Here is a 24978-nt window from a genome sequence, read left to right as displayed (position 1 = left end):
TGGGTTTTCGTCCGGTTTCCTGTCCAGTGTCATGTGATGTAGGCTGATTGACATTTCCGAATTGTCCATAGTGAGTGAGTGAGTGGGTGGGTTTGTGAATGTGTGCGATTATGCCCTGTGACAGGTTGGCACCCTGTCCAGGCTCCTCTGTGACCCTAGGATAAGCATTACAGACAATGGATGGATAGAAGTTTCACCAGCACAGTTGGGCCAAATCCCAAATGACTTCCTCAAAAAAAAGTGAAAGGAAAGCAGAGACGAATGTAGCTCAGTAAAAGTACAGCTTAAAAAAAAACAAAAAAAAACTCTTTCAAGTACAACAATGCTGCATTCAGGTTACCTTGGAATTGGGAAGTCAGAACTTGGAAATTATGTAATTTCCAACCTCTGTGCATTCCAGCTTCAGAGTGAGGGGGGGGGGGGGGGGACCACTGATGCCTCCATATGCAACAAGCTAACCAGCTAACTGTGATGAGTGATGTGTATTGTCCTCTGCAAAACAGCAAAACTGTATAGTCTGTTATAGATTTAACAAGCAAATATGTCTTTATGTTGATTGATTTTTGACGTCACTTGCTTAACTCTGAGGAACTATGAGTAGTAGGAATTCCAGGGTGAGGGCGCGTTACATTTTCCTGGTTGGAGGTCAGTAATTATGACCTGTGACCTCCAGTCGAATGCGGCGATAAAGTTAAAAAGTGAGAAGTTTAGCTAAAAATGTATCGTTTGTTGTTAATGAACTTAAATTATTTATGATAGCACAGGCATATTATTACTGCTTGAGAAAATGCATCTTAAATGTTGCATTAAATGGGTAAACAGCACAGCAAGTTCAGTGAGTTTATTGAGAAAATACCATAGCAATACTCAGAGTTGGGTTTGTATGGAATAGTAGTTACAATATTGATTTTTCCCTGCTTCCAGTTTTTCCCATTTTAAAATAGCACAGTATAAGATTTTCTTGTCCAAAACCACTAGCCAAAAAAAACCAACCAGGAAAACGTTTCATTTTTAAGTAGAGGGGAGGGTGTAATAATAGCAGCTTTACAGTTGGTAATGTATAGTGGTTTAATAGGTGATTCTGCAGTAACAGTATTCCGTAATTCTGCCTGGTAAACAGATTAAAAAATCCCTCCAAACATAACAGCAGTTTTCAATATAATCCTTTTAAGTTGTCTAATGTCCACATGGACTACATCTTTACTGTGATTAGCAGGACAGTGCAGGAAGTGGCAATAAAACAGTGTATTTAATCTAGGGCTGCAACTAAGGATTATTTTCATAATTGTTAAATCGGTGCCTATTTTTCGATTAATTGAATGGGTGGGGGGAACAAACTTTCAGTACCTTTTTTTGTTACAAATATAAATTTATAAATACTTGTAAACTAATACATGTATAATCATTGTGTATATATACATGCACACACACAGGGCACTACAATGCGACCATTTCACTCGCATTTGTGACTTAAAAGTACTTTGTGCGTGTGTGAATAAATATTTAGTCACACCGGTTCGAGTGACCTGTTCGGAGTTGTATAATACAATCGGAATAAAAACTACAACTCCAGAATGCACCTACACTGCGCAACAGTTACTTTCACACTGCTTTTCATCACCTCACTCAACCAAACAAGTGTGGAAATACTGCAGAGAAGCTATTATGATGACGAGAGTAACACTGTACATCATCTGCTTCTACCAACTTCCCGATTTCACAACCGCCATCTTTTATTGATCACGCAGAATGACCTGAACCTGCGACTGTGACCTGCTCGTGTAGCCACGACGGCATCGGGCGGAGTAAATTAATAATAATGCTAACACTACAAGGTGGGTTTAATTCAAATTGCTTTATTAAATAATTTCTCCCCAATCATAATCAAGAGTAGCAACTGTTCAATCTGTAAAAAAACAGTACACTACCGCTCTCCTTCACTAACTCTAATAGACAGCACATTCACTTCATTTAAGCTCATGGTGGCCAGATATCATTAGAAAAGTCAACTCCAGTTTTCATGTTTTGATTTAAACCCCTAAAAAGCACAATATTATCAGTAGCCATGGCAACACTTTACTGGGGGAACCGATCTAAAAGGAAACAACTGATGATAAACAAAAATAAAACAACTAAAATGTAAAGACAGAAAATGTGCTTAGCTATAAATAAATCATTTAATATAAAAAAATAAATTATAATAAATTCATAAAATATAAATAAAATGAGAAATGAAATAATGTTTAATTACTGTGGGATGCAATTAATATCAATTAAGCTTAGTAAGCTATTTCCTTAGAAGGCTATTAGCCTTTTTCCTCATATGGATAATTTTTGTGTTCATCTACTTTTAATTAGGAGTCCTTATTGTTTAAGATATTTAAAAAGAAATATTTTATGCTTATTTATTTATTAATTAACCAACAGTATTTCTCATTGTTAGTATTTTAATTCAATCAACGGTGACCATGAGCAGAGAGCTTACATTTAACTTTATGACAGACCTCCTGATTAAAGTTTAAACAAAACAAGAGGGATTCGATCGTAAAAATCCTGATCGGCGCATCCCTAATGAACACCATTAAACTAAAGCGCTTTGCATCTGACAGGTAAATGAACTCACCCAATCACATCCTATAGGAGATTATTCAGATATATACACAATTAGGGATGTCATGAGAACCAATACTTCGGTACCAAGTCAGTACCAACATTCTTAAAACGTGATGGTACTTGTTTTTCTGCAGTCACGTCTGTACCGTTAGTAATGAAGGTACTACGGTTGCGATTCTTCCAGAACTGATTGGGGCAGCAAATAAGTGCAAGTGTTTAAATCGGTCCACAAGTGGTAAAGAAGAAGAAGAACACCTACAAGCACACGGGAAAAACTACAGAATATGGTTATAAGTTTAGCTCCACCCCTTCTTGTTGAGAGGAAAGGTGGTAAGAGTCGAATATGTAAATACTTTGCATTCGAGGCGGATGACAACAAACATTTTATTGATGCTCTGAAGCCAATGTTCAACCAATGCTATCGTTCATTTCAAACAAAGCGAGGGAACACCTGGAATTTGGCGAAGCACCTGAAAGACGGTCCTATATTATGTTTGTTTGAGGCAGCTGCATTGTAGCCGTGAAACCAGTTATGCTCCATGTAATGTTAGCGATAGCGTCGTTAACAAATAACTGGCTAACGCATTGCAGTGTTATAAACTACCTCCTAATGGGCCACCGTGCATCGCCATTCAGCCCGTGTCCTGTCAGCTAAATGTAGCGTAATGTCACTAATAATTATTCAAATGTTAATGGTTTTAATAATTTTTTTTGGCCTGCCGCCATATCAGTGTATATATAAAATTATATTATATAATATAATATATATAAAAATTTATTTTATAGTATATATGCATTACTTTTTATGGATGCAAAAAAAGCACCGAATTAAACTACAGTCCTAAATTAATAATAAAAACTCCCTTTCACTGCACCTTGTGGTTTCTGTTCCTTACTGTCTTTATGAATATTATTTTACTTGTGTTTACTTTTGATCACAATGTTTTAATTAGACATTACAGATCTTACGCTCCCGCTGTGCATCACCGCATCTACACTGCACGTGATCAGCAATGCAGTCTTGTTACTAACACATCACTTCCGTTATAATAAACAATAGAATGTACACTGCAAGCGTGCAAATACAGCATATAATGACAATAAACTTAAATTAAACTAAAACTTTTAAGCGACTTGCACTAGTTTCCGCTGCCCCTTACACACAGTGGAGCATTTTGGATATAAACATAACTTTTCGATTTTTATTGCCTAGTTGTTGCAGCTCTAATATATATATATATATATATATATATATATATATATATATATATATATATATATATATATATATATATACATATATACACATACACACACACAACATATTTTAGAAGCTTAAATGAAATTTTAAAATCTAAAAAAAATTAAATGAGGCTTTATTGTAGCACTTCCGTGACTGAAACAACTCAATACAGATTTTTTTGTGTCGTGTTGTTGCAATGAGAAACTGTGGGATACGGTGTTGTGATTGACCTGCAGAGGAGAAGTAGTGTAACATGCACGTTTCTCTGACAAATACTTTATTTCTTTTACAAGTTTAGTATACCACAAAACTATAAAACTTTGAAAGGAATACCAGTATGACGGTAACTTAATAATATATTAAAAAGCTAAATATTAAATGAAATAATAAATGCGGCTGGGTGTCATGCCCCTGGAGATGGATCTTGAGATTTATAGACTAGTGTTTGCTCGTTTAATACTTTTTTCCCCACAAAGCCAACATATGACTTCATCCAAATTTGTTGGTTCCGCTTGTTCGTTAGGCACGAATCCGAAATATTCCCAGATCACCGATGTAACGTTTGGTTTCCCAACAAGATCAATTACAGCAGTGAAATAACAGAATTCTCCTGACTGGAATTTGCCACGCTCAAACAAACCTGCACCAAACTAGCAGACAACACCATATAAGGTTTGATTATGATTAGTTAATTTGCGTATTAATATAAAATCTCTCGCTATATAGTAGGCTATAAATAAAAATTAATATAGCAGCGTTGTTATTATTATCATTACACTTGTGTACAAAACATTGTACTTTGTACTTGTCATAGTGCCTACTCAAATGGAAACATTAACGTGGTGTGTGATGTGACATTACCGCAGGTAATGTGGTGGCAAACTACCACCACGGTGGTGCGGTGAGGACCCCTAATGAGGTATTTTTGTTTTTATGTGCAAACATATATATTTATTCTTATGAACAATTATTTAGATTTAACCCCACCCCTATGTGTGATCATACCCCAATCTTGTTATATATCAAACATTGTGGTAAACATGCCCTTCCACTTTTGTTCAAATTCATCCTGAAGTTTGAGTAAATTAGGCCCCAACTTGCATAAATTGGCATGTGGTGGCCATATGTTACACATCTCTATATGATTTGAACAACTTTTGAGGAACAGACTCCCCTGAGTAGTTCCTGAGGCTCCTCTGCTTTGCATTCTGGATTTTCTTGTAACAACATAATAATTCCCACTGGTTTGGTAAGTCAGTGCAAGGAATATTCCTTTGGCAACAATGTTCAGAGATATATATATATATATATATATATATATATATAATATATATATAAATAAATAAAATATAATATGTGTGTGTAAGAAGTTGCAGATGTTCACTTTGGCAAAGCTTGAACAGAGCTGCATGCTGCTTGGCCAAGTGCAGTCACCGTGACTGGAGGTGTGGCATATTGTGGATAGTGACGGGATTGTAGATCATATAATCTTTTGCGCGTCTGCAGCATTGTTGTGTTGTTTATTTGTCTAGAGGCACAGTGTTAACATTTTACACATTCTCCCTTTCCAGGCTGTACGTTGCTATGAATCTCTGATCCTGAAAGCTGAAGGAAAAGTCGACCCCGAGTTATTTTGCCAGCTGGGTCACTTTAATCTTCTACTGGAGGATTACCCAAAAGGTGAGCTTGATGTAGCATTCCCCACAGCGATCTGGCTGTGGCAGGATAAATTAGATTGTGGTGGGCTGACACAGTCTACATAATTAATGGAAAACACTCGTATAATTTTCTTCTCATTACTTTAGAGAAAGATGCAATTGTCGCAATATTTTTCTTGTTTTGTTCTTTATCTATTGCAGCATTATCAGCATACCAGAGATACCACAGTTTACAGTCAGACTACTGGAAGGTAAACACCGATGTTGAAGTGTGACCACTGATTGACTTTATGCTCAAACAGCTTGTTTGAGGACTGTTGTGTTTGTAGTGGCTATGTATGTGGTTCGATTCATGGAAATATCCTTTAAGCAAGCTTGTTTTGCTGCCACTTGAAAATTTTACACCCAGATGTGCTTTTTACATCAGCACCAAAATCTTGGTGAATGAGGAGAGAGTGAATGTAGGTGTTGATGGGCTTTGTTTTATTGTAAGACGGTTTCTGTTGCTTTTATTTAGTGATGTAGTGCAATTTATTTTTTCCATTAGCATGTGTATAGGACAACAAAGACACAGGGGGAGGTTTCCAAAGAGGCTGTCTAAGCAGAAATGCAAATAAAATGGATAATTTTGTTGATAAAAAAAAATTATGTCCATGCTTGTTTTTGGAGGGGTGTGTGTGTATGTATATATGTGTGTGTATATGTGTATATATATATTACACACACACACAGTTCGATCCATATATATTTGGACACTGACAAGTTTTATTTTGACTGTTTACCAAAACACATTCAAGTTACAGTTACATAATGAATATGGGCTTAAAGTGCAGTCTCACATATTTAATTTAAATGTATTCACATCCACATTGGATGAAGGGTTTAGGAATTACAGCTCTTTAATATGTAGCCCCCTCTTTTTCTAGGGACCAAAAGTAATTGGACACTTGACTCAAAAGTTGTTTCATAAACAGGTGTGGGCTATTCTTCGTTATTTCTCCATCAGTTAAATAGATAAACGGTTGGGAGTTGATTCCAAATGTGGCATTCGCATTTGGAAGCTGTTGCGATAGTGAGCATGCGATCAAAGGAACTCTCAATGCAAGTAAAACAGGCCATCTTTAGGTTGCAAAAAATATCAAAAATCCATCAGAGAGATATTTTTAACATTAGGAGCGGCTTAAACAACAGTTTGGCACATTCTGAGGAAAAAAGAATGCACTGGTGTGCTCAGCAACACAAAAAGGCCTGGACAGCCACCGAAGACAACAGTGGTGGATGATTGTAGGATCCTTTCCATGGTAAAAACTCCTTCACAACATCCAGCCAAGTGAAGAAAACTCTCCAGGAGGTAGGCGTATCATTATCCAAGTCTACCATGAAGAAAAGACTTCATGAGAACAAATGCAGAGGGTCCACCACAAGGTGCAAACCATTCATAAGTCTCAAGAATAGAAAGGCCAGATTAGACTTTGCCAAAAAACATCTAACAAAAACCAGCCCAGTTCTGGAAAAACATTATTTGGACAGATGAAACTAGGATCAATCTGTACCAGAATGATGGGAAGAAAATCGTATGGAGAAGACTTGGAATGGCTCATGAGCTGAAGCCTACCACATCATCTGTAAAACACAGTGGAGGAAGTGTGATGGCATCGGCATGCATGGCTTCCAATGGCACTGGGTTACTAGTGTTTATTGATGATGTGACAGAAGATAGAAGCGGCTGGATGAATTCTGAAGTGTATAGGAATATATTGTCTGCTCAGATTCAGCCAAATTCAGTGAAGTTAATTGGACAGTGCTTCACTTTACAGATGGACAAAACATACTGTGAAAGCAACTCTGGATTTTTTTAAAGCAACGAAGTGGAATATTCTGCAATGGCCAAGTCAGTCACCTTATCTCAACCCGATCGAGCATGCATTTCACTTGCTGAAGACAAAACTGAAGGCAGAAAGACCCACGAACATACAACAGCTGGAGTAAACGCCTGGAAAAGCATCACAAAAGAGGAAACCCAGCATTTGGGGATGTCCATGGGTTCCGGACTTCAAGCAGGCAATGACTGCAAAGGATTCTCGACAAGGTATTAAAATGAACATTTTAATTATGATTGTTAATCTGTCCAATTACATTTGAGACTTTGAAGTAAGGGAACTTGTGTATCAAAATGGTTGCAATTCCTAAATGTTTCATATGATTCTTTCATTCAACCTCTTTGAATTAAAGCTGAAAGTCTGTAGTTCATATGCGTCTCAGTTGTTTCATTTCAAATCCATTGTGGTGGCGTCCAGAGCCGAAAATATGAAAATAGCGTCACTGTCCAAATATTTTCCGGACCTAACTCTGTGTGTGTGTGTGTATATATGCATGTGTGTGTGTGTGTGTGTATGTATATGTGTGTGTGTGTGTGTATATATATATATATATATATATATATATATATATATATATATATATATATATATGTGTATGTGTGTGTGTGTGTATATGTAGTATATGTATGTAGTATGTGTGTGTGTGTGTGTGATATATAAAATCATACACACAGTGGGGGGAAATAAGTATCGGACATTTTTTTTCAGTAAACATATTTCCAATGGGGCTATTCACATGAAATTTTCACAAGACATATAAAGAAATCCAGACATTAAAGTCCATAAATGAAGTTACGTGTAATAAAGTGGAATGACACATAAAAAAGTATTGAACACACTAACTGAAATTGATTTAATACTTAGTGGAGAAACCTTTGTTTGTAATTATGGCTTCAAGACACTTCTTGTACAAAGGTATATACAGTATCTCACAAAAGTGAGTATACCCCTAAGTGAAAATGTCCAAATTGGGCCCAAAGTGTCAATATTTTGTGTGGCCACCATTATTTTCCAGCACTGCCTTAACCCTCTTGGGCATGGAGTTCACCAGAGCTTCACAGGTTGCCACTGGAGTCCTCTTCCACTACTCCATAACGACATCACGGAGCTGGTGGATGTTAGAGACCTTGTGCTCCTCCAACTTCCATTTGAGGATGCCCCACAGATGCTCAATAGGGTTTAGGTCTGGAGACATGCTTGGCCAGTCCATCACCTTCACCCTCAGCTTCTTTAGCAAGGCAGTGGTCGTCTTGGAGGTATGTTTGGGGTCGTTATCATGCTGGAATACATGCTGGGATCATGCTCTGCTTCAGAATGTCACTGTACATGTTGGCATTCATGGTTCCCTCAATGAACTGTAGCTCCCCAGTGCTTTTCCTTTGCTGTATGCTTTGTTGTACGTCTCATCTTCATAATCCTGGTGGATGGCAGCAGATTCTTCTCAAGAATCTTCGGGTAAAGGGCTCCATTTATTGTTTCTTCAATTATATGAAGTCTGCCAGTACCATGCGATGGAAAAACAGCACCACACCATGATGCTTCCACCTCCAGACTTCACTGTTGGTGTAGTGTTTTAAGGGTGATGTGCAGTGCCATTTCTTCTCCAAACATGGCGTGTAGTATGACAGCTAAAAAATTCAATTTTGCTCTCATCTGACCAGACTGCACTCTCCCAGTATCTCGCAGGCTTGTCCAAATGAGATGTACAAAACTGTTCGACATGCCTTTTCTTTAGTAATGGAGTCTTGCCGGGTGAGCATGAGCAGTGGAGCGCATTGCCTATTGTTTTCTCTGTGACGATGGCACCTGCTGCCTCCAAGTGTTTCTGGAGCTCTTTCTGAGTGGTCCTTGGCTCTTGGGCTACTCTTCTGACTATTCTTCTGACTCCCTGATCAGAAATCTTGCGAGGAGCTCCTATGTGTGGCCGGTTGATTACGGAGTGATGTTGCTCTAATTGCGGATAATGGCCCCAATGGTGCTTACTGGAAGATTCAGAAGTTTTTAAATAAGTCTGTATCTGATTCCATCAATATGTTTCGCAACAATAAGGTTATGAAGGTCTTGGGAGAGCTCTTTGCTTTTACCCATCATGACATGTTTCTTGTGCGACACTTTGGTGACGAAAAGACTTTTTATAGACCATCAATTTACTAACTCATCTGATATTAATTTGAATAGATAGGAGGTATAATTACTTAGGGATTTCAGCTGGTTCCTTGCCTTACCTTGCCTTGGAGAACTGCTTTTTCTTAGTCTGTTCAATACTTTTTTCCCATGTCATTCCACTTTATTACACATAACTTTATTTATGGACTTTAATGATGTGAATTCTTTGTTTGTGGATTTGTTGAGTTAATACTAATGTCTGATGGAAATTTCATATGAATAACCTCATTGGAAATATATTTGCTGAAAAAAAGACGCGTTCAATACTTGTTTCCCCCCACTGTATATACACAGTACTATGCAAATGTTTTAGACACATGCAAAGAAATGCTGTAGGGCAAAGAAACCTTCAAAATAATGAAATTAAATGTTTCTACATTTAAAAAAAAATACCGTAAGGAGTAGTAAACTATAGTATATGAAACAAAATCAATATTTGGTGTGACCAAAAAAAAGAAAAGTTTCTGGTACAATTTGGTAGTTTTATAAGGAAATGAGCTGTAAGTTTTATTGCACTTCTTGCAGAACCAGCCACAGTTCTTCTGGAGACTTTAATTGCTTCTTCTTTTTTTTTTTTTTTTTTAGCAAAACCCAGCAGTCTTCATTGTGTCTCTTACGTAATATGCTGCTTTCGTTAATGACATACATTTTTCTGTAGCATTTAATTTTGTGTTAGAAAGCTAATGTTGGGGAATCTAAAATGTTGCTTGTGACCTGATAATTTAGAGGTCATAAAATCTATAACAAAGTTGTACTAAAAAAAATAGGGTGCCTAAAACCTTTGCACAGTATTGTGTGTATGTGTTTATATTTATATATATATATATATATATATATATATATTATATATATATATATATATATATATATATATACACATACGCACACATACACAGATGGTTCTGTATGGTCAAAAATTTCTGTGCCAGCCATGTGTTTTAGGTCTTTAACTTTTTCTTGACCTCATAACATTAATTTCTGTTTTTTTAGAATGCTGCCTTTTTATATGGCCTTGGTATGGTGTACTTCCATTACAGTGCTTTTCAGTGGTAAGTACCAATTAAGAGAGTGATTTAATATTTAATTTAAAAAAAAGAAGAAGTCTTAAACAGTGCATGCGAGCTAGTGCTGCTAATGGCACCTGTTTCAGTGTGTACACTGTTAAATTGGTTTAGGAAATGTGTGAAAATATAATATATATATGAAAAAAAAAGTATTATTTCATAACGACGATGAATTGTGCCCCTATGCCTAGGGTGAATGATTTTATCGCCTGTATATAATTTGTACTGTTTCATCAACTCTCAGCTGGGCTATGAGCTACCAGACTTATTGCACTTGGCTCTGCATCATCATCATTTTTCCTGTCAGGTTAACAGATTTTGACTAGACAATGTTAGTAGAAAGATTGCAGTGATGTGACCGTATTCTAGGGCTAGATTATATTTTTAAAACTATTTTAAATATACACTCACCATCCACTTTAACAGGAACACCTGCTCATTTATCCAATCAGCCAATCATGTGGCAGCAGCACAATGCAAAAAAGCATGCACATACTGGTCAAGAGCTTCAGTTACTCCTCACAACAAACATCAAAATGGGATCTCTGTGACTTTAACTGTGGCATGGTTGGTGGTACCAGCTGGTTTGAGTGTTCCAGAAACTGCTGATCTCCTGGGATTTTAACACACAACAGCCACACAACAGAGTTTACACAGAGTGGTACAAAACCATTGACAGTTCTGTATTTGGAAATGCCTTGTTGATTAGAGAGGTCGGTGGAAAAGGGCTAGATTGGTTTGAGCTGGTTTCAGCTGAATTACAGGGTTTGCACAAGGTTCTTGAAGTGTTTGAATTTGGCTTTTTAAAATTGAAGTACTGGAAAACCTTGAAAATAGTCACTTTTTATTTAGTCGTGCTTAAAAAGTCCTTGAATTATAAAAAGGCAATAAATACAAAATTGCAAAAAACTTTGAAGTGTTTATTTTTGATAGAATACAATCCTTTCACCCAATATATGACACCCTGCTGCAGCCCCTCCCCCTCGTTCCGCTATTCACTCACTCATTGTGACAGACAGCGATCCGGTCCACTTTTCAGACTCTTTTAGTTATTATTATTATTATTAGTAGTAGTTGTAGTAGTAGTAGTAGTAGTATTTTTATTTACAAACCTTCGCTACTTTCCGTAGAACAGCGTCACCAGTACTGCCCTGCGAGTGTAATGTCCTGCTTTCCCGCTGCAGGTACACCTCTCTCTGTGTCTATTCTGTTCAGTGAGTGGCAGAGAGGAGCAGCACATTCGGTGTGAGAGAAAAAATGGACATTCTGTCACTTATAACATTCTTTCTGAGTTATTATTTCACATGCAAATATAGCAGACATCCAGTGTTGGGGAGTAGCTAACTAATAGTAGCCACGTTACTAACTTAACTACATTTTTCATTAGCATGACACTAGCTTTGCTACTTTAAAAACGGTGTAGATTTTTAATAGTGTAGCAAGTTCAAACGAATAGTGATGTGGTGCAACCAGTCGCTACTTAGTTGGCCGATTTATTTTTTCAATTAATCGTATGGGGCGGGCCAAACGTTCAGTACCCCTTTTTTTTGTGGTTTATTTAAAATAAAATCCACAAACTGAGTGTTACAAATAAACTTCAGACTAAAACTTTACACAACTGTTTGTCCAAAGCAGAAAAGAACCCAATACACACACACACACACACACACACACACACACACACACACACACACACACACACACACACACACAGTTTAATAGTTTAATTCGGTGCTTTTTGTGCATCCATAAAAATAATGCATAAATACTATAAAATAAATTTGTGTGTGTATGTATGTATGTATATGTGTATGTATGTGTGTATATATATATATATATATATATATATATATATATATATATGTGTGTGTGTGTGTGTGTATATATATATATATATATATATATATATATATATATATATATATATATATATATATATAGGACAAACCTGTGTTCTGTTTGCAATTGTTTGATATCCATGAGAGTAGAGTATTTTTGTGAATTTATTTAACAAAAGATTAACCTCTCAGTAAATTTAGCCTAAAACGCCTATCCAAGGTATATCTAAAGTTAAATTAAAGCTGTTCTTGAACCATTTTGAGTACATCCATGGTTTTGGTGTCTTTTGAAAGATAACACTCTGAAGTGTTTTCCCCAGAATTACTGTAAGTAATATAATAGAAGTTTGAACACTGAAAGTTTGAGCCTGATTTTTTTGTGTGGCATAGATGCCTGCAGATGACCACAGCTGGGAGCTATTAGCTGGAAAACCCAATTGGACCACAGCATGAAGCCTTTGCTAGTCCAAGTTCAAATTTGCTGATCATACCAAAGAAAATGTATATTTTGCGCAAGTTTTTCTAAGGGCATGTCCATGCGATTTTAACAAAATTTTATTACAAAACCTTTTGGAGACTCCAAAGGGCCCTTGGTAACCATGTACACATAACTAGCATAAAAAGGCTGCTACTCTTGATTTTCCTTGTAATTGTCATGGCACATATCCAGCAATCTACAAAATGTATATTTATATGTATATTCATAATTGAAACCTTTGCACACGTTTATGCACTTTTGTGCCACTGGTTACACAGTTTTATTTAGAGACTTGAAGTGTTGAAACTCACTTGTGAAGCAAGATATCATTCTTTTCAGAATTTCATTGGCTATACAATGGGCCAGTCATCGACGCAATCTGCATAGACTCTCATTGGATTTTGAAGGCTATAGACAAGACATGGAAGCTCCTATTGGTTCAAATGAGGCGTCATTTGATAAGTCACAGCCCAGAGGCCATTTTGAAATATAAGGGATATTCATTCATGCGCTGAGGAGATAAGCGAGAAAATCTTGATCTTCCGAGATAATTTGGAATGACGCAGCAAAAATTCAGTGGGGATTTACTGCTGTAAAGATGTGTTTTGGACTAAATATTTTAAAATAATTAGATTGTTTGGACCTTTGTCACTGTAACAAGACTGTTTTTGTCGGGATGTTATGGATAAACCTGACTACTATGAGGCTTCAAGTATGTGTTGCCTCCATTTCTTAAGTGTTTGTTTGTATGTTGGTGGTCTGCCAGAGACCTTGATTGTAGCTGCTTTTGTGATTGTATCTTGAAATGGTATATTGCATGAGTACATATGTACTATGTGCAACTGTGTAAATGGCAAAGTTCTCTTAATAACATTGCAAATTGTTTAAAGCAGAAAGTGTGCTTCACTGTTTACGCATATGCTGAGAACAGCGTACATTACGCATGACGCAAATTTCGTCTTTAATTTATTTATTCATTTTCATATGGTTCATTTACATGTGATTCATTTACATGTGATTCATATTCATGAGATTCATATTCAAGTGATACATTTTCATGTGATTCATTTACGTATGATTCATTTACATGTGATGCATTTACTAATTTGCTTCTCTTTAAATCCAGTTTTAGACTGTGATATTACAAAGGTCTTTCCAGATTATTACTTACTACACTCTATGAGATAACCCCAGTAAAACTGCCTGAATTCTATAATATAATTTGTTCACCATGTTAGGTTTAAATCCTCTAAAAACAGATTTGCAATTAAATAACATTACATCCTTCAAAGCATTTGGCATGTTCTGCTTACTCTCACAATCCTCCAAACTCCCACACACCCAAAGTCTCCATAAACAAATGAGACAGCAGTGTATCCTACAAAAACCGAACGTTGTCCACAATGTGAAAACAACTCTGAGAGTAAGCTGAACTAACCAACAAAATTACCAAGTCTGATAAACAGTCTGCACACAATAATAAATATAATGTCCTTACCTTTTAAAGACTTGTAACAAATAATATAACAGTGTAGCACGTAAAGCCGAGGAGATAACACTAATAAAAGTAAATAAACAGAAACTCTAACCTGGTCAGAGCAGCAAAACAGAGAAGCACATTAATACAGAAATAGATTTTAAGAAGAGTAAGTCCACAAAATCTAGGTGAAGTAATGCAACGACAATATCTTCAATAAGAATCCGAATTCTGTAGAGCTGGAAGGCCGAGTGCAAAAAGACTCCGCTGTATAGGTGATGCACTTCAACCCGATATCAAGAGTTTAACATGGTCTCCTGCTTCCTCCGCTGAAATAAAGTCCTTCTGAACACTGTTATATGTAATGCGAAGCCGACCTGGGTGAAGTATTCCATAGAGAGCGCCCTCAATATCACGAAGTTGACGCCGAACCTCGTTAAACGCGGCCCGGGCCCTTGCTGTCTTGGCTAAGTAATCAGGGAAAACGGAGATGGTCAAATCCTTCACTTTAATCCGCTGGAGCTCTCTCGCATGGCGTAAAATGTCAACACAGTCACTGTGATAGTGGAATCTGCACACAATAGCTTGTGGTTGTTCACCAGGCTTGGGCTTCGGCTGAAGGGTCCGGTGGGACCGGTCCAGAACCGGCTCCTTCTCCAGACCAAACGCCTCTTTTAACAAGGCCGCTACAGCAGCAGTTGTACAGGTGTCAGCACCCTCTGGAGCTCCCACTATCCTAACGTTATCGCTTGACCTCGACTCCAAATCCTCACATTTATTCTCTAATTGAGTCACGGTTGTAGTGAGAGACTCGATAGTAGTCTTCATATGAACTATGTCATCGGTGCAACCGGTACTGTTGTGGATCCATTTCCACAACAGTACCTTTCAGTGTTGATATGGTAGCCTCGGTAACGACTTTATCACCAGCCTGCTGTGTTTTCACGGCCTGCAGGTCAAGCTGGATAGTAGACAGCGCACCCCCGGGAGTCTCCTGGAGCTTCTGGAACTCCTTTTTAAAAATATTGGCAGTGTCCTTCCTCAGTAAAGCCAGCAGCTCGAGCTTGAGTGCGGCGAAGTCAGGGTCACCGCTCGGCGACGCGGATTCAGGGGGAGAAGGGGACTCGCTCGCGGCGTGCACACTTGGCTTCAGTCGTGTCTGTATGCTACCACTGGTTTTCGTGTTCTTTCCAGACATTTTAACGTACCACAAAGTTAAAAGTGCAAACAAGGAAACAGAGTAGAATAAGTCAAAATATATTGTATGACCGAAAAGCACTAATTAATTACAATTTTAATCGAAATCAGCAGGAGCCTCCAACTTCGCGTCTTACTCCATCGAATTCTGAATCCGCAAATTTCGTCATCAGCAGAGAACGTGTGCTGCCCGATTTTTCTAAATGGTCGCACATGCGCACTTAATTCTTTTGCACTATTTAGTTGTTCCACAAGGTGGAAACAGTGACCTAGGGCTGTTGATTCTCAAGGTAGTTGAAGAATAAATGGAAGAGACGGAAATGAGTGCAGGTTAGAAAGTACCTGCATTTGTATAATTCTAGCCTTAAAGAGTATAAGGATTTGTATATGGATGTTAATCACGGTGAGAGATTGGCAAAGCTTTGTTCTTCGTGGTGATGTGATTCTTCTTCGTTGTCGTCCTTCACACCAGAAGACCTGCTTTACTGCTCTTTACTGACTCTTGTAGGCCAGGAAGGGTAGTGCAAGTTGTCGTAATGTGCATGCGTTGACCGCCTGTATACATGTCAAATGGAGTATACCTTGAAATGCTATGCGTACGACGCTAGTGTATGCGTAAAAAAACTGTATACTGGAGGCGTAATGCTAAGGCGTTAAGAAATAAACACAATTTTTCACAGCCTTCTTTACTCCTATTTACCAAGGGTGCCAATATTAGTTGAGGGCACTGTGTGTGTGTGTGTGTGTGTAAATCTGTGTATGTATATAAGATGAAAATAAATCCTATATTTACATGACTTGAAGCCAACCAATCAGGGTTTACACTCAAGCACAAGTAGGACACGAACATTATTCCAAAATTTACAGGATTGTTATGAATAACAAATTTCTTGTGTAAATGCACCTACAATCGATTTACTGATAAATCTGTTTGTATCCAGGTTGATAAATGAGGTCCAATGTCAATATATGTCCTGCTTACTACTAGGCATGGGCGTTTTGGTTGTTTTGGCTACTTGAGTACTCGAAGTAATTACTCGAGTACCTGTCGAGTATTCTGGAGTACTACATTGTTTATGTTCATATACTGTATGTAACACCTGATGTCTTTTGCTTCTGCAGTGCTTCTTGTTGTTTGTGTCTCACTTGTTCAATATTACAGGCTGTTATAATGTTGTTTGTAACAAAAAATGACAAAAAAAAACAGCATAATAAAAATACAAGCATATTCACCTTTTTCCAGTCTCGCCTGGCTCACACCGGAAGCCTGTTTTAGACTTCCGGTTTCCGGTGTTTACAGTCAAATTAGCGTATGTTCCTAGCTGATAATGTGACGTTAAACTTGTGAAAATGGCTAAAAGATGCATATAGCTCTATAGTGTCGTGATGACTGTCTTTTGACATTGTCTCACCCGTCAAAGTTTAATGACTGGGTAGATGACATGAAGCTATGGCCGAGGTTGGCTACATTGATAGAATAACTACTTTGGTTTCTCTGAAGGCGTTGACGCGAAGAACTCCGTACAGGACTACAGGAAACACAGCAACTTTATTTTATTTAATTTTTTAAAAAGTAGATTTAGAGCTCTGTCAAAGTTAGCAGCTTTGGTAACTAGCTTTTGCCGCTTGTGGGTGTTCATGTCCTAGATACAGCTTCGGATCGGTGTGAAGTTCGGAGGGCTTTTTGTCCACAAAATGATGAGAGCGCACACAAACCTTTTTGGGGGATATTTTAACTTCAATGCTGCAAGTCATGCTCATTTCCTCTCACCAATATTTGGCATAGAATGCAAGTCATACCCAGCTGGACACGCTTTTTGGGTTTGCTGATGCTCAAAACAAGTATTTTCCAGGAAGTTTATTGCTGCTGTTGTGGCAGCCAATGACTGCACAGCTTGACCCTGAGTTCAATTCAATTCAATTCAATTTTATTTGTATAGCGCTTTTTACAATAGACATTGTCTCAAAGCAGCTTTACAGAAATATCAACACGGTATACAGATATTAAAGGTGTGAATTTATCCCAACTGAGCAAGCCACTGAGTGGCGACGGTGGCAAGGAAAAACTCCCTAAGATGTTTTAAGAGGAAGAAACCTTGAGAGGAACCCGACTCAGAAGGGAACCCATCCTCATCTGGGTAACAACAGATATTGTGAAAAAGTTCATTATGGATTTATATGAAGTCTGTATGGTGTTAAGAGCAGCCGTAGTCCCAGCAGTCTGGAATTAAAGAAGATTTGAGCTCCATCCAGAGGCTGAAAGGATCAGGATCTCTAGTATCTCCATAAATTCGTGTGGGGCTCGGCGAAAGGAGAGAGGGAGAAAGTAGAACAGAATCTAGTCAGGGTAGGCTTGAGTAAACAAATACGTTTTAAGCTTAGACTTAAACACTGAGACTGTGTCTGAGTCCCGAACACTAATAGGAAGACTGTTCCATAACTGTGGGGCCCTATAAGAGAAAGCTCTTCCCCCTGCTGTAGCCTTCACTATTCGAGGTACCGTCAGATAGCCTGCATCTTTTGATCTAAGTAGGCGTGGCGGATCATAGAAAACCAAAAGGTCGTTTAGATATTGTGGCGCGAGACCGTTTAGTGCTTTATAGGTTAATAAGAGTATTTTATAATTAATGCGAGATTTTACTGGGAGCCAATGCAGTGTGGATAATATCGGTGTGATATGGTCGTATCTTCTAGTTCTAGTTAGGACTCTAGCAGCTGCATTCTGGACTAATTGGAGCTTATTTATATTCCTACTGGAACATCCAGACAGTATGGCATTACAGTAATCTAATCTAGAGGTGACGAATGCATGAACTAGTATTTCCGCATCATGTAGTGACAATATGTTTCTTATTTTAGAAATATTTCTGAGATGAAAGAAGGCTATCCTAGTAATATTATCTACATGAGCATCAAATGATAGGCTGGAGTCAATAATCACTCCAAGGTCTTTAACTGCTGCACATGATGAAACAGAAAGACCATCCAGAGTAACCATGTGATCAGAAAGGATACTTCTAGCTACACGTGGGCCTAATAAAAGTATTTCTGTTTTATCAGAATTAAGCAGAAGGAAGTTAATTAACATCCAATGTCTAATGTCCTTTACACAATCCTCAACTTTACTAAGCTTATGTCTGTCCTCTGGCTTCGCTGAAACATACAACTGTGTATCATCAGCATAACAGTGGAAGCTAATTCCATGTTTACGAATAATTTGACCTAGGGGTAGCATATATAAAGTAAAGAGCAGTGGGCCTAAAACAGAACCCTGTGGAACTCCAAAAGTAACCTCAGTACGCATGGAGAATTCACCATTTACATCTACGAACTGATAACGATCGGTCAGATAAGACCTGAGCCAGGAGAGGACTGTTCCCTTAATACCAACAACATTTTCTAATCTATCAAGGAGAATAGTGTGATCTATAGTATCAAAAGCTGCAGTAAGGTCGAGTAACACAAGCAGCGAGACACAACCCTGATCGTAAGTCAGTAGAAGGTCATTTACTACTTTAACTAACGCTGTCTCTGTGCTATGATGAGGTCTAAATCCTGACTGATACATTTCATGAATGTTATTCCTATCTAAGTACGAGCATAACTGCTTTGCTACAACCTTTTCTAAAATCTTAGAGATGAAGGGGAGATTTGATATTGGTCTATAGCTGGACAATTGAGACGGGTCAAGATCAGGTTTTTTAATCAAGGGTTTAATAACTGCTAATTTAAGTGATTTAGGTACATAGCCACTGCTTAGGGAAGAATTGATTATATTTAGAAGTGGCTCAATTACTACTGGACCAATCTGTTTAAACAAACATGTAGGTACGGGATCTAGTATGCAAGTTGATGAATTTGCTGAAGAGATTAATGTAGCTAGTTCGGTCTCTCTAAGCGGAGCAAAACACTCTAAACATTGATCTGATATTGCTACACTGTCATGTAATGGGTTTGTTACAGTACTGTCCAGTTTTAATTTAATGGCCTGTATTTCACGTCTAATATTTTCAACCTTATCATTGAAAAATTTCATGAAATCTTCACTGCTATGTAATGATTGAGTGTTTCTCTCTGTAGTGGTTTTATTCCTAGTTAATTTTGCTACTGTGTTGAAAAGGAATCTAGAATTGTTTTTGTTGTCTCCTATTAAGGTGGAGAAATAGATTTTTCTAGCATCGCCAAGAGATTTCCTATATTTCAGTAGGCTCTCCTTCCATGCTGTTTGAAATATCACCAGTTTGGTTTGACGCCATTTACGTTCTAATTGCCGAGTTGTCTGTTTTAAGGTTCGCGTTTGATCGTTATACCAGGGTGCTAATTTTTTTTCTCTAATTATTTTCCTTTTGAGTGGAGCCACTCTATCTAGCGTGTAGCGGAGTGTTGACTCCAAGCTTTCAGTCGCCTGATCGAGTTCTGTGTGATCTGACGGTGATCCAAATCTAATTGATGTTTCTGCGAGGTTATTTATGAAGCTTGGTGCAGTAGCTGAAGTGTAGGTACGTTTTACACGGTAGCGAGACGAGGTGGAAATATTATGATCAATACGTATTATGAACGAGATAAGATAATGGTCTGAGACAACTTCAGACTGCGGAAAAATGATAATATTTTCTATACTTAGTCCGTATGTTAGTATGAGGTCAAGAGTGTGACCACCATTATGAGTAGGCCCGATTACATTCTGATTAATCCCTACTGAATCTAAGATGGACACAACCGCTATTCTTAGAGGGTCTTCCAGGTTATCAAAATGAATATTAAAGTCTCCGACGATTAATGCTTTATCTACAGACACAACCAGGTTTGAGACAAAGTCTGCAAATTCACTAAGAAATTCAGTATATGGCCCTGGGGGTCTGTAAATAATAATTAGAGGAATTGACTTATTTTTTGTGGCTACATAACTTATACTGGTATAAAGAATTTCAAAAGAATTAAATTTATGCTTAGGTTTTTGTGTGACGACTAGATTTTGACTATGGATGAGTCCAACACCTCCTCCTCTACCAGCTGAACGAGGCTGATGTACATAACTGTATCCAGGAGGACTGGCTTCATTTAATGCTATGTACTCATTTGGTTTAATCCAAGTTTCCGTTAAACACATTAAATTACATTCCTGATCAGTAATGATGACGTTAACAATAAGAGCCTTAGACGCAAGAGATCTAATGTTTAATAGTCCTAGCCTCAGATCAAAAGTGCTGGCTGTGCATTCAATATGATTTAATTTTATGTTAATTAGGTTACGAAGATCGACTTTCCGAGATTTTCTATATATTTGAATAGCTCGGGGAACAGACACAGTCTCTATAGTATGTATTACCTTTTCCGAATTTTTAGTTGAACATTGATTATACTGAATGTTATTATTGGAAGATGTACTTACGATAGGCAGTCACTTGGAGTGTAGCGCCTTGGAAATGTTGTCTGAAAGCAGTTCCGCTCCAAGGCTGCTGGGGTGCAGGCCATCAGGACGAAACAACCTAGGACGCTCCCAGAACAGATTCCAGTTATTGACAAACACCAGATTCTGCTCATTACACCAAGAGACTAACCAATCATTTAATGCTAGAAGTCTACTGAACTTTTCTGCTCCACGTCTGTATGTGGGAAGAGGTCCAGAGACGATGATCTTCGCGGTAGGTGATCTGCCTCGTACCGTCTCGATCAGGCTGGAGAAGTCCCTCTTCAGCACCTCCGTCTGCCGCAGCCTGGTGTCGTTCGTCCCCGTGTGCAGCACAACCGCTCCAATGCGCTCGTCTTTCTTCAGGATCCCGGATACCTGCGCAGCGACATCAAGGACACAAGCACCAGAAAAACAGTGTGTGCGCACCTTACCTTTAGATGAGGCTACACGGACGTTCCGCACAATGGAGTCCCCGACGATCACAGTGTTGGGTCTGGTCTGGCGGAGAGGGGCGAAGCGGTTCCTGGTTGGAATCTCGAACACTGGAGGTGGAGAAGGTCCAGCCCGCGCCTTTCGCCGCTGGTTTACCCAAGGCCCGAGGTGTTTTGGCGCTGGCGTTACGGAGACCACGGCTGGGAAAGTCCTAGGTGCACGGTCCCTGCACAGAGAAACACACGGCGTAGAGGGGCTGGGAGTGGAAATACCATGCTGTGTGCTTACCTTGGATATGTGAGCAGAGGCACAAGATGTTTCCAGCGCAGTTTGTCGCTCCAGCAGCTGGGCCTGCTTGTCGAGTAGGCCGCGGATCTGCTTCTCCACATCCTCCAGTTCCAGCCGCACCATGTGAAGCTCAAGCGAGTCCTCATCTGCACTCAAAACCGGAGAGACAGCAGACATATTTGTTTGTTTGTTTTTTTAAAAAACAGAACAGCGGTAAGTGAGAAATGTGAAACGTAAACAAGGCTAGCGGTAGGTGATGCTAGCGGGCTACAAGCTAGTCGCGGATGTTTTATAAAAAAAAAAACAAAATAGAATACAGATCAAATTTGCGACAGCGCAACGTTACGATTGTTTTATTTAACGTGGTGTCAGTTATATTTGTATAACGTAAGGTAAATAATTTTAAAGTATAGAGATTAGAAGAAATTAATGTAAATTAATGTAATAGCGTTAGCTCGAAGGGTGCTGCTTCCTCAGTGACACTTCAGGTTGCTAGATCCTTCCTCAACATTCCTCAACTCTGTTGATCTGAGCTCATTTTTTTTCTTACAAACACTGACAAAGTTTCTGTTTAAGTAATTTAGTTGCTGTCTTTAGCCAGTTTTAACAAGGGTTCCCATAGAGACTGGAACAGAATAACAGTACAATGGAAGTTAGAATCCGTCATGGCTTCTCAGGAAAAAGGTGGATATTGTCATAATGTGAAGACCCACTGGCCAAAAATCAATAAATTGTTGCAGAGAAAGCAAGTCTCTGCTGTTTCCCCTGTTACCATAATTATAGAAAAATGTGCGCACTGTTTGCGTGGCTGACAGAAATGTGTATAAGCAAAAGCAGAAAAATGGAGAAAAAACCCCCAGCATGATCATTGTTTTAATAATGGATTGTTGATGTCTCTTGTAAGTATTTGAATAATCGAGTACTCGTGTGTATCTCTTCTTGCTACAGGAACCATGATATAGCTATTCAGAAAGAATCATGGTTATGTATGCTCCTTGCAAACACTGTGCTCTCCACAATAAGAAATCAGTATTATTTAATCAACATGACCGCCAAAAGGCATTTTTGAAAAGACCCAAGACATTAATAGGCTTTTAATGTCACATTAATAGACCAACAACAATAATATTAATAATTCATACACGAATTGAACCTTTTCAGTTGCCCAGATGACCAAAGTTATTTTTGTTTTACCAAAGATTCCTTTTAGATTTAGTGTGATACTCGCTAGTCATGTTCATTTTTGTAAGCCAACTATAAAGAATTTAGCACTAATGTAGCTTTTAATTTGTCTTCAGCTCTGTCTTCACATATTAAAAAGTTTTGTAGTTTTATATTTCAAAGTCATTGATTTGTTGATGTTGTAATTTTGTAATTCATTCTTTGTAATTTGTCTATATTGGAAATTGAATTTGATTCATATCAGCAATCAGACCAAACACAAATATATTTCGCTTCAAATCTCTCCAAAAAAAAAAAAAATCACATCTTTCAGAACCAGCATACTGTTGATTCCTGCAATTTGTCTGTATTGCATGAGCCACTATAAAATTAAATAAATAAATAAATAAATACATAAATAAAAGTCTTTCTGGATATGAGTGCTTGAAATTTAAATGGTTTAATTGTGTGTAAAAAGTTGGGGGTGTTTTTTTTTTTTTTTGCGCTTTATAATAAAAGCACTGGGTAGGGCATGTGATGTCACCTTTTAATTGTAATTTAATTTTAGTCTTTTATTTCTTTCCTCTGTATTCCTTGATTTGGAGGTTGTGATATTTTACTTTCACTTCAGTAATAAAAGTATAAAGCCTGATTAATAAACTTATTTTATTAAGTTGATAAGCTTAAAATAAGCATATAAACTCAGCTGCTTATGAATCCCAACATTACTGCAGTAAATAGCAGTTCATTACATCCTTAATCTGTTAACACGGAACCGTCCGATCCACCATCACATGCTAGAGTTTATGTTGTGTGTCTGTGTGTTTTCTCTTTAATGTTCCTTCAAAATCCAGCAACTTTTGTCTGCGTTTTTCTGATTGTATGATATTTGCCTATTTTACCATGCATATGCAGGTGTGGAGAAATTATCAAAACATTTACATGACACATTCACATCCTCCTCTGCCTATCATTGACAAAAATGTGAGCCTGTTTGAAACAGAAATTCAGATCACATTAATGGAATAAAATGCATTAAGAATTGTTTCATAGCCTTTATTTGTTTAATTGCTTAAATTGTTTAATTGCTCATTAGACTAGTAAGAGAAATGTAGTTTGTCTTTACAGGGGGATTAAAGTATTTCAGGAGGTGCTGTACGTTGATCCCAGCTTCTCACGAGCCAAGGAGATTCACCTGCGCCTTGGGTTAATGTTTAAGGTGAACACAGACTATGATTCAAGCTTAAAGGTAAGAGCCATTAACCTTTTGTTTTATTGACATATGGAGTTGTAATTGATGTGGTGGTGGTGTTTTTTTTTTTTTTTTTTTTTTCTTTTTTTTTTTTCTTTTCTTTTTGAAGTTTCTTTTCATATATGAACAGATAGATTCCAACTAATGTTTTTGATGGTATTTACATCCAAATCTGGTGAACAGTGTAGGAATTACAGCCTTTTAAATATATACTCAGCTGTTCCAGGTCTTGGTAGTGCTTGGAAACTACTTCTTCGACGTATTCTTCTTCTTCTTAGCAGCAAAGGTGCTGGAACCCAATTGTGTTTATGATTTTTCTTTTGTTCCTTCTTATTATTTGTCTGTCATAAAATGAATCATGCAGACCAAACTGTAAGCCATACAGACATTAAACTTGGTCAGTAGGTAGTGCTCCCTCTCCCTACTCAGGCAAGTGAGATGGACCCAGTTGGCCTAATGGTGGCACTATAGTACAGGGTTTTACATTGTGGTCCGTATTTCATGAACTGTGAGTCCTAAAAAATGAAACTCTTTTTCCACTGATTCCTTGGGGTCTAAACAAGAAACATTTAGATGGTCCCAGTTAGGTTTTTTGCTAATTCGCACAATATGCAAACCTTACTTTTTCTAACTAGTCCTTGGATTTTTGGACTGTCTTCACAGATTTGGTGTCAAATGGCAACATGGCCACCCCACATCATATTCGCCACACCACATCGATTCTAATGAGGTGGAGCATAATTTACTCAAACAACTGTAACTCCTGAGTGCTTACGTAGATTGCATAAAACTTGAAAGAGAAGCTTCTGAGGTCACAT

General features: G+C 37.9%; 1 protein-coding gene across 6 annotated transcripts in view; it reads left to right on the top strand.

Moving 5' to 3' along the window:
• The window catches only part of kdm6al (lysine (K)-specific demethylase 6A, like), a 202826-nt gene that overhangs the window by 20048 nt on the left and 157800 nt on the right, over window positions 1-24978 (top strand). For all 6 annotated transcript variants that reach the window (XR_001814098.3, XR_008397601.1, XM_047158979.2 and 3 more), the window contains exons 3-6: window positions 5428-5536; window positions 5716-5765; window positions 10551-10609; window positions 24037-24157. Coding sequence is in view for 4 of the 6 variants with exons in the window: in XM_047158979.2 (XP_047014935.1) it covers window positions 5428-5536; window positions 5716-5765; window positions 10551-10609; window positions 24037-24157 (339 nt within the window). In the remaining 2 variants the exon portion in view is untranslated. The remainder of the gene's footprint in view (window positions 1-5427; window positions 5537-5715; window positions 5766-10550; window positions 10610-24036; window positions 24158-24978) is intronic.

Source organism: Ictalurus punctatus, chromosome 12, assembly GCF_001660625.3.
Source record: "Ictalurus punctatus breed USDA103 chromosome 12, Coco_2.0, whole genome shotgun sequence".
NCBI classification, from domain to species: Eukaryota; Metazoa; Chordata; class Actinopteri; order Siluriformes; family Ictaluridae; genus Ictalurus; species Ictalurus punctatus.
Note: the sequence above shows the minus strand (reverse complement) of the source record. Positions and strands in the feature narration are given on the sequence as shown.